At 38.7% G+C, this 10307-nt stretch overlaps 1 protein-coding gene and 1 long non-coding RNA gene across 9 annotated transcripts in view; one reads left to right on the top strand and one right to left on the bottom strand.

Moving 5' to 3' along the window:
• Window positions 1-6546: 6546 nt before the first annotated feature.
• LOC138753600 (uncharacterized) lies at window positions 6547-8622 on the bottom strand. The gene is made up of 2 exons (XR_011351283.1): window positions 7985-8622; window positions 6547-6712 (listed from the first exon to the last, which is right to left on the bottom strand). It is a non-coding gene; the product is annotated as an uncharacterized lncRNA (long non-coding RNA).
• Window positions 8212-10307, top strand: part of mipol1 (mirror-image polydactyly 1) — a 263763-nt gene continuing 261667 nt past the window's right edge. For 2 of the 8 annotated variants that reach the window (XM_069916782.1, XM_069916788.1), the window contains exon 1: window positions 8213-8560. In XM_069916782.1, coding sequence (XP_069772883.1) covers window positions 8413-8560 — 148 coding nt within the window. In that variant the 5' untranslated portion in view covers window positions 8213-8412. The other 6 variants (XM_069916784.1, XM_069916785.1, XM_069916783.1 and 3 more) reach the window with 5 other exon arrangements.

The following is a 10307-nucleotide window of genomic DNA, read 5'->3' as shown; positions in this document are numbered from 1 at the left end:
GGTGTGTTTACACCTGGAGTTAATTCCTGCATAACAAATGATGGCCATTCCCAAAGAGGCTTTAGAAAGATATAATGTGCAGACTTGCTTCACCTACCAATTTGCATTTATATAAGCTTTTAAATATTTTTTAAAAATCTTCACAGTAGAGTAATACAGACAAAAAACTTAAGCCAAAGCAGGAGACATTAGGGAAAGGAATGCTTTGTCAAAGTCAAAGTTATAGCTTCAATTAGTGCCTCAGAGGAGAGGAGGTAAAATGAAGAGAACTAGAGAAAGAAGAGGATTCCAGTGTGTATGGCTAAAATGGTTAAAGGCTTGGTCAGCAATAACAAAAGAATGTAGACAGATGTTCATTTGTTGATAGACCTGCTGGAAAATCCTCAATATTTTATATAACCCAGGTTTGCTTGAGATTTTCATTTCACCCATCAATATGTGGAATATTCTCTTGAATTCCTGTCATTTTGATTTCCTGAGAGATTGTGGAGGCAGATAAAACAGTAACATGTTTTGAATGTGCTATCTCAGATTGGATTAGTTTAAGCAGTTTGTATTCCACGCATATTAAAATTGGTCAAGTTGATCATCCTCAAGGTAAAATGACAACAGGAAAAAAGTAATGGTAGTGAAGAGGAGTGGTGAGGAAAAAATATTGTCTGATCTCTCTTTATAGTATAACGTAAACCAAATAATTTACAAACAGCTTGGTTAAGGAATCATAATCTCCTCAGATATATTCAATGAAGTTAATCAACTGAAAGACCAACAGTCTAGGTTAATCTTTCCTCATATATCTTCCCTCATTTGCTCTCATAATACTTGTTTTTGGCAGTGAATGATTCTCATTTTCCTATTTCCCAAAATGCACCTCCATTCATTGGAAAATACAACCTTTGATCAGGTAAAGATTCTGATCATAAGGAGTATATTGTCCTCATTAGATAAGTGGGGACACTTTTAAAAAAAAAATCACTGATTGAATCAACTGGGGTCCTGCTTTAAAATTGCAGCTTTATTTGTAGGATTGCAGAAATCAGTTCTCTAGGTTTTAACTGGTGGTTTTGTCATTGGTTGTGATTTTTTACTGTATCGTGCAGCAAACTCTCCTTTGTGTCATAAGGTGTAGTTTCAAATCTCACTGCAAACCTTGACACAAAGAAATAAGATTGGAACTTTAGTGCAGTATTGAGGGTGCAATAGATTATTTATGATGCCATCTTTGAGACAAGATTAAAATGCAAATTATATACAAAATCATTCCTCAGAAATTCTAGTGTACCATTAAAGGTTCATCAGTGTCCATGGCCTCAAATGACAGAAAGCCAGACCTTTCACAATTTAATAAATGTGCCACCCAATCTTGTTCTCTTTTGAGCAGAATAGGGAAATCTGGGGAAACAATCAGGAGTCCAACCTGCAGTATATCGCTTTAGAAAATGGTGAGTTGGGGAAGAATCCCAAGATTGGCATTCTGACAGATGGTGGTAGAGGAGAGGAGAGGTCAGGAAATTGGCCAGGTAGGAGGCAAGGAGTTAGTGGAAGAGAAGAAGAGAAAATCAGGAAAGGTGTTTTGGCAATGTGAGATGGTTTTGACAAACAAGCAGTACATCCAGAAGAGGACATTGGGAGAATGGTTTCCTCCTCCAAAACGCTCCTTAAAGAATTAAGCATAATGTCAATCTATGCAGTTCCGTTGTTTCACCGACATTCACAAGAGTGGCTGCTAGTTAAATTTGAAATGTTTAGTGTGATTCAAAATTACTGAGATGTGGTAATTTTATCGTTAATGAAAAAAAAAATTAGAACCATAGAACATCACAGCACAGAAACAGGTTCTTTGTCCTGCTTGTATTTACTTTAGCTATACCCCTCATAAATTTGTATACCTTTATCAAATCTCCCATAATTCTTCATCGTTTCAGGAAGTAACTGAAAGTCCTGTCCAAGTCCAGGCAAGATTCTGGTAAATTTTATCTGCACTCTTTCAATCTTATTTATAGCAGGTTGCCTTCAGGAGAGTGAATTCAAAGAAAGCATCAGTGCAGACAGAGTACCCAGACTTGCCCATGTATTCACAGATATCTTCAGCATCTCATTCTGGCAGAGCGTGGTACCCACCTGTTTCAAACAGGTCTCAATCACATCTGTGCCCAAGAAGAGTGTGGTAATGTGTCTGAATGTCTACCGACCAGTGGCATTCACGACCACAGTGATGAAATGTTTTGAGAAGCTGGTGTTGAAGCATATCTACACCTGATTGAGCGGCAACATGGATCCATTCCAATTTGCCTTCTGCAGCAATAGGTTAACATAAAGCCCTGGAACACCTGGAGAACAATATGGAGATATTAGGATGCTCTTTTTTAACTACATTTCAGCATTCAACACCATCATCCCCTCAAAACATATCAGCAAACTTCAGGTCATGGACTTCAATATCCCATGTGTAATTGGATCCTGGATTTCCTAACCTGTAACATGTATGTGTTCTAACAATAAATCTGAACTTTGAACTTTCCTGTACATAGTTGACCAAAACTGCACATAATATACCAAATTTGGCCTCACCAGCCTTAAACAACTTCAACATAACATCTTAACTCCTGTGCTAAAAACTCATGTGCCCAGAGCTCTCTTCATGACCCTATCTACCTGCAATGCCACTTTCAAGGAATTATGTATCTGTATTCCCAAATTCCTCTGTAAAACCACACATATCAGTGTCAAAATCTTAACCGTGCAGGTCCTGCCCTAGTTTGTCCTTCAAAAGTACAATACCCCTAATATTTGTCTGCATTAAATTCCATACACCATTTTGCAGCCCAGTTTTCCAGCTGGTGCAAAGTTTTGAAAGCCTTTCTCGCTGTCCATTAAATTCCCAACCTTAATAACAAATTAAATTTGTTAATCCAATTTGTTATCCAATCCAGATTGTTGATATAGATGACAAACAATGGACTCGGCACCAACCAGTTCATTTGAATATCTAATAACGGATACATTTATTGAAAGATTTATTACTAATATGTATATCAAATTACAAGAGACTAATTCAGAAAAAGGATCTATTCAAATCAAAAACCCTAGATGGGAAAAAGATTTAAAAATACAGATTCAAGAAGAAGTATGGTCAAAATTATGCTGTGAAAGTGTAACTGATACAATTAATGTTAGATATCAAATGATACAATTTAATTTTTCACATCAATTATATTATACTTCATACAAATTGCAAGCACTTCATTTGAATTGTTCTGATCGATGTTTTAAATGTAATACAGTGGTAGGATCTTGTCTGTATGCAGTCTGGCAATGTGAAAAAGTAGTTAAGTTTTGGAAGGATATATGTATTTTATTGGGATGAGTTTTGAAGATGCAAATTTTGAAGGATTCCAGAGTATTTTTATTGGGAGATATTTCCCAATTGAAGTTAGATATTTATCAAAAGACGTGTTTAAGTGTAGCAATACCAATAGCAAAGAAATCTATAACTATAACATGGAAATCTGGTGATATTGTGGGATTGAATAGATGGCAAACAGAATTATTAAATTGTATACCATTCAAGAGAATAACATATAATTATCAAAATCAACCAGAAAATTTGATAAGATTTGGAAACCCTACATGGATTTTATTGCTAAGACTTTATTTGAAGCATCCACCATGCCCCCATCCAACCCGGCCTATTAGTGTGGTTTAAGATTGTTAAGTAAACTGCAATTAATGAATTAAAATATATAGGTTTATTAGACATGCTTTCTTTTTCTTTTTTTTCCTACTTTTTTGGGGAGGGAGGGGTGGGTGGGGGGAGAAAATATATAAAAACTTTATTAGTTTTGTGTCATAGTTTCTATTATTCTTATGTAATGGATAGATACTATACATGTTTTTATGCAAATGGAAAATAAGAACTTCAAATTCCTGGGTGTCAACATCTCCGAGGATCTGTCCTGCTGCCTCCAAGTTGATGGGTTCACTAAGAAGGCTTGCCAGTGGCTATACTTTGTGAGGTGTCTGAGGAGATTCAAAACTCTTGAAAGCTTCTACAGGTGTACCATGAGGAGCATTCTGAGGTTGTATCACTGCCTGGTACAGAGGCACCTCGAGAAGAATAAACTCCAGAAGGTTGTTAACTCGGCCTGCGACATCACAGGCACCAGACTTCATTCCATCAAGGACATCTACATGAGGCGATGTCTTAAAAAAGTAGCCTCTATCCTCAAAGACACCCACCACCCAGGCTATGCCCTCTTCACTCTACTTTCATTGGGAAAAAGGTACAGGAGCCTAAAGACGAACATTCAGTGGCACAAGAATAGCTTCTTCCCCGCTGCCATCAGGTTCCAGAATAATCATTGAACCAAAGACACTGCCTTACTTTTTGTGCACTACTATTTTTAGTTTTCTTAATTATAGTAATGTTGTAAGATAGTTATAATTTGAATGTTTGCACTATAATCCTACTGCAAAACACTGAATTTCATGACTTGTTCATTCTGAATCTGATATTGTAATTCTGATTCTGTGTTCCTAGAAATGAAATCAATAATACAATGAAAATTATCTATTGTTTACATTTGAACAAAATTTACAGATATTAACAGACAAACATGATCGCTCATTGACTTACAAATATCCAAATAATTCATCTGTCATTGATTCTAATATCTTGCAATTTGAAACATATAATTCAGTATTATTTTTCATTGTTTCTAATGGAGGAGCTCAAAATTCTAAGGCAGTATTTCTCAGCCTGCAGTCTGTGGATGTGTTATTGGTGGTCCGTGGTGGTGCAGTGAAGGTAAATATTACAGTGATATAATGAACAAATAAATTCAACAACAAAGCAAACAAAAATCTTCCATCCATAACAAATCAAAAATCTCATAATTGGTCAAGGAAAGGGCTTGAGCTCACCATTCTGCCTTGCCAAACCAATGATTGTCTGTAAGTTTCTTATAGGTGATCTGAGATTTTAAAAAATGAATATTTGTCTATGGGTAAAAAAAAGGTTGAAAACCACTGATCTAAGTAATTAAATTAATTAAAACATTAACATGTATGAAATAATCAATGATGTTAGTCTTTGGCACCTCTAAAGTTTTAAAGAAATTCTAGGTATTGGACTGGTATAGCACAGGTCTGGACTAATGGTCCGGTGTCATAAGTTAAAATCTTAACAAAAGAGCCTATAAATAATTCTGGTATTAAAACCAAGTTAAGAGATATACTATAAAAATTTATAACATAGAATTAAAAAAAAGTTAAAAGAAATCTGAAAGTTTCAAGTCTAGACATTTAAAGTGTCCAACCAATGAGTAACACCATAAGATGTTAAAATTATTCAAAGAAATGTAAAAATCATGGTGTGTTCATGTTCCTCATTTCCTGTCTGGTATTTCATATAAATAATTTCTGACCCTTCTCTGATTTCTCCATATTTGGGAAAAGATTGACAACCAGCATAATCTTGAAGTCTGTAAATTCCCACGGCTATCTGAATTATAAATCCCCTTTTCGAATTTGCTTCTTTTTAAGTTTTTTTTGGTTTTTTTTATTGGATCAGTTCTGATGACATCACCTTCTATTACCAATGCTTTGTATCAGTATTTTATTCACCCTTCAGGTTAGGATTCCCAGCAACTGTGTATTTGAATGCACACTTCATCTCTGGTCGAGCTCTTTTTTCTGAAAGTGTCCAGTCTCCCTGATGTAGAGGAGCCTTCCAAGTGAAGAAACACTTCCCATGAATCTGCAAGGGCCTTTACTGCAACTCGTGCATTGCGGCCTCCTCTGCATCAGGGAAACTGGATGAAGACTGGGAGATCACTTAGATGAGAATTTTTGCTCTGCCTGCTACAACCACAAGAACTTCCCAACCACTTCAATTCTACACATATGGTCCCACTGATGGTCTGTTGATGGCCTTGTACTGAGAAACACCTTGTATTCTGTCCTGGCAATCTCCAACCAGACAGCATCAATACTGACTTCTCCTGTTCTCCCTCTTTTCCTCATCCCTCTATCTCCCTTCCTCCAGTTCCCCATTCCTTACCTTCCTTCTGTTATCCTTAATCCTCTCCCCTCACCCCATCACTCTCTGCTTCTTTCCCTTCTACTCACCCACCTATATCCACCTATTATCTCTTACCTAATAGCCCATGTTCCTCTCCCTTCTCCTTCACTCCCCACCCATCCCACCTTTTTATTGTGGTGTCTGCCTGATTTTCAGTACTCCTGAAGAAGTGCACAGGCCAAAAACATCAAGTGCTGTGTGACTCACTGAGTTTCTCCAGTACTTTTGTGCACTGCATTCTGTACCTTTCTATTGTTTTCATTGTGATCGCAAACACAAATGTCCTTCCCACTTGCTTTCAGCATTCCCATCATACCATTCTGTTCATGATACTCTAACCAATCACATGCAAAATTCCTTCCCATGACATTCGATGCTTCTGCAGGAGTTACATTACCATCCCTTGTAGTTCTCCATTCCCAACACCCAAGATCAAATACCCTTTTCAGAGTTCTCAAAATAAATGAACACAAACCAACTTTTATTTCTCTTCCATTTTTTGTGATCACTGTGTGATCTCTTCCGAACCGAATGAACCAAATCAACAATGAGTGACTGTTCAGTCCACAAGAAAATCTTGCTTTTGCTTGCCTGTCAATTGAGATCTCAAATCATTCATTCCTTGGATCTCTGTACAGAAGAATAATTTCAATCTGTCATTTGATAGACTTCTGGACTTAATATTTATTCTTAATATTTTCAAAATAAAACCACTTCTTTTTTTTGTTTGGGCAGCAACTCTTTGCACTTCGTCTGTAGCAATCTTTTTGCTTTTTTGGTCAACCTTTGCCTTACCTTGTTATTATTACATTGCTTTCTTGGTCTGCAAATCAGCCACCCTGAATTATGCTGCCCCTGGGGACTCTGCTATGGTCTTTTTTTTAAAAAAAAACCTCCTATGTCATCCACATTATTATGTATTCCTTGCCTTTCTTTCCCTGCTGTATAATTGTGTAAATTGTTATATTTTCTGATGCAGTTGGGTTGGCTTGAAAAAGGAACCCTGCTTTTCTCTCCAATAATGTCTGATCCACATATTTCCTGTTATAGATAGAGAATTTAGGTTTAAAAAGGGCTTAAGTTAAAATGTGATAATTAATCATAAAAGGGGAAGCCAGAATAGACAGGGAGCTTACCATAAAAGTTTAGCTGGACAATGTTATAAAAAAACAGAGATCTTTCATGGTCACAGAGAGACATGTAGGAGCCAAAGATTGATAAAAGAGTGAAAAACAGAATTTAGTGTGTGCAGAGTTCGTAGTGTACGTGACTAACATGATAATTACAAATGCAAATGTACTTAGAATGATTTTGCAAAAACTAACCAATTAAAACAGTGTTAAAGAGGAGGGGAAGGACAAGCAAAAAAGGTATAAAAATCAATGCACTGTATGTATCGGGGCTTGACTTGGCGAGAAGCCAGTTGAGTCCAACTCTGCAGACTTGTAAATAAAGCTTGTCGTGTCACCGACTTTAAAGAGACTCATGTGTGAGAATTTGTACTTCTGACATTTCCAGTTATCCTACATTTATTCCAGATTTCTAACCTCTGCATTTTTACATTTTGAAAGGCAACTGAAATAGAAAATTCTGCAAAAGAGTTCTGCCCGGTGCTGTTACCCTCTTTCCCATCAGAGATCCAGACTCTTTCTTTAAATGGTTCACAAGACAGGGGCGTCGGTGACAATTGCCCACCCTCAATTTCTCCAACACCCAGCATTTCCTTCCTGAAATGACATTAACCAACCGGGAGAATTTTTTTTAAATGATCTGTTCATTTCATGGCTATCAATACAAGGCGATGTTTTTATTCAAATTTAAGATCGACTTCCGTTTAAATTCCCCAGCTGTCAGGAGGGGATCCAAACGAGTGTCTCTGGCCATCCGCTCCTCTGAACTGACCTGCTGTGCTTGCCCGTCTGGACGGGACAATTTAATTTGGGAGAGTTGCAGCTGACGATATCAACGCTTCCTGAAATTTAAATCCAAGTCATTATGGAAGCAGGGACCAAATATATGTGAGGTGACGGCGGGCTCCCCGACCTTTCACGAGCCTCCAGTCAGGTTGACCCGAGCAGAGGCGCCAGGTGACGGGGCCCCGTGACCCGGAAGCTTTGCTCAGTTCGCCCCGCCCCCAGCGATGCTCTGAGTGCAGGTTGATTGGTTGGAAGCCGGGAGTTGGTCTTTCGAGGAGCTTTAAAGTTTCCAGCTTGAGAAAAGGAAGTCGGCTGTTGACCTTGTGTTGAATTTGCTTCAGTGGGAGGAGAGCAGGGGTTTTTTTTGTGTTGGGGCTCTCGCCTGATTAGTATTGGCGTCGGGAATGAGACCAGATGAGAGGATTTAAAGACGTTAAATCTTCCACCAAGAACCTCTGGCTTTGCCGCAACTTAAATGTCCTTCAAAAGCAGAGCAGAAAATACGGCAAGTACTTTGCGGATCAGGTGACTTCTGAGGAAAGAAAAAGGGTGAACACTTCAGGTGGGTGAACTTTCGTCTGAAGGCTCTTCACGCTGTTGATTATTTCCAGCATTTCCTGTTATCATTGCCTTTGCTTTTCGGTCGTGATGGTAATGCACGTCAAGTTTATATCACAACACCAGCAGCAGCGCGGCGGGGGTGCGGGAGAAAAATGCAATGTGGTGGACGTGGACTGAACGAATGCTTCGCGAAGAATGTGGTTGAGTGTTTCGATTTGAAAGAATTCTTGTTCGTGTGTTGCTCAGACGAATTTGCACACCCGAGTTTGGAAAGGGAGATAAAGCACCGGATTTTGCAGGTTCTCTCTTCATTTACTGATGTTACTATCATTGCAAATACTGGTTCAATGTCCTTGGCCAGGAAATGATCAAGGATGGTTTATTCTAATTTTAGACTGTTTTATAAAAAAGTAATTAATACGGCTTTGCTGTTTTATTTCTCTTCCGGATGGGATTGTGATGTATACGTATGCTGATTGGTTTGGATGAAACTAAATCTACACGCGAAACATAAAATGGCACTGGTTCTATAACGTTGATGAAGCTTTGATTTTGCTTCCAATTTAGCCCCTTTTACACAGCACTTTGATAGGCGCTACCAGTAAATACATAGGGAACGATGGGCTTTAATATACTGAAGAACCTTGCTGGCCCAGATCCAAGTATAGGAATGGAGGGAAGGGAGAGGTGGCTCGACCTTTATTATGGCCCTGGACCACAGGGGAGAAGTCATAAGGTACGAGTCATCAGTGGACAGGCCAGCTCCATATCAACAATAACTATATACAATGGAGGAACCCGGGATTTATCTGTCTTTCGAGTACTGTGTGAAAGCATTGAAGGCAGAATTGGGGGGGGGGGGGTGGGTGGTGGGGGGGAAGAGAAGAGAGAGACTAGACTTGCCCATCTTCAATCTGCAAAGGTAGATACTCTCAGCAGTAGAGTGTATCAATGCATGACCTATCTAAAACGGTTGACTCACATTGCCAGGTTGAAAGGGCAAAGGAAGATGACATTGTTGTGATGTTGGATCCAGAAAAGGTTCCTTGTCACAGCAAGTAGAGCAAGGGACTTACTTCACAACTGCAAGTAGGCCTTGTGACAGATTGTTATATGCTTTTGGAAGATAAATTGTGGGGTTTTTAGTTAGGTCACACACAGATACAAACACTTCAAAACAGATAGCATTTAAAATGCTGGAGCTCTGCTCAAGCCAGACAGTCCAGGGTCTGGGTGCCTTTGCAAAAACTTCGAAGAATGTCTATAGAGACTTTACAAGTAGGTGTTAATTGGACATGCTGTGGAGTAATGTATTATTGTTTTGAAAAGCAACAGATGAACATCTCAAGATTGGGTCCGGTGCTGCAGTCTGAGTGGAGTTTGGTGTTCTAAGAGGGTCATATGGTTTTCTCTGAGTGAGAGAGAAATCAGTTCTACAGTTCAACAGCAGCAGCTGGGACTGGAACATTGCAAGCTTGTGGGAAAACCCCATTTTGAAGACTGGTTGTGAATTCTTAGTTCAGCCTAGTCAAAGCCCTTGTGACCCATACAAGAGAAGATGGCTGGCTGCATAATGTTTCACTTGAAATAACTGAAACAAAAAGGAACTCTGTGGTGACCTGAAAGAAAGAGGTTATCATCTGGAGAAACATGATGGTGTAAACTTCTTTGGCAAGACACTGAAGTGGCTGATCAGAAGGAATCAGTTGTGAGTGTCCAACGAGCAACAAATCTCTCGCTCTGAAAAC

This window comes from Narcine bancroftii, chromosome 2, assembly GCF_036971445.1.
Source record: "Narcine bancroftii isolate sNarBan1 chromosome 2, sNarBan1.hap1, whole genome shotgun sequence".
In the NCBI taxonomy this organism is placed as follows: Eukaryota; Metazoa; Chordata; class Chondrichthyes; order Torpediniformes; family Narcinidae; genus Narcine; species Narcine bancroftii.
The sequence above is the reverse complement of the archived record's forward strand: the minus strand, read 5'-3'. Positions and strand labels throughout refer to the sequence as shown.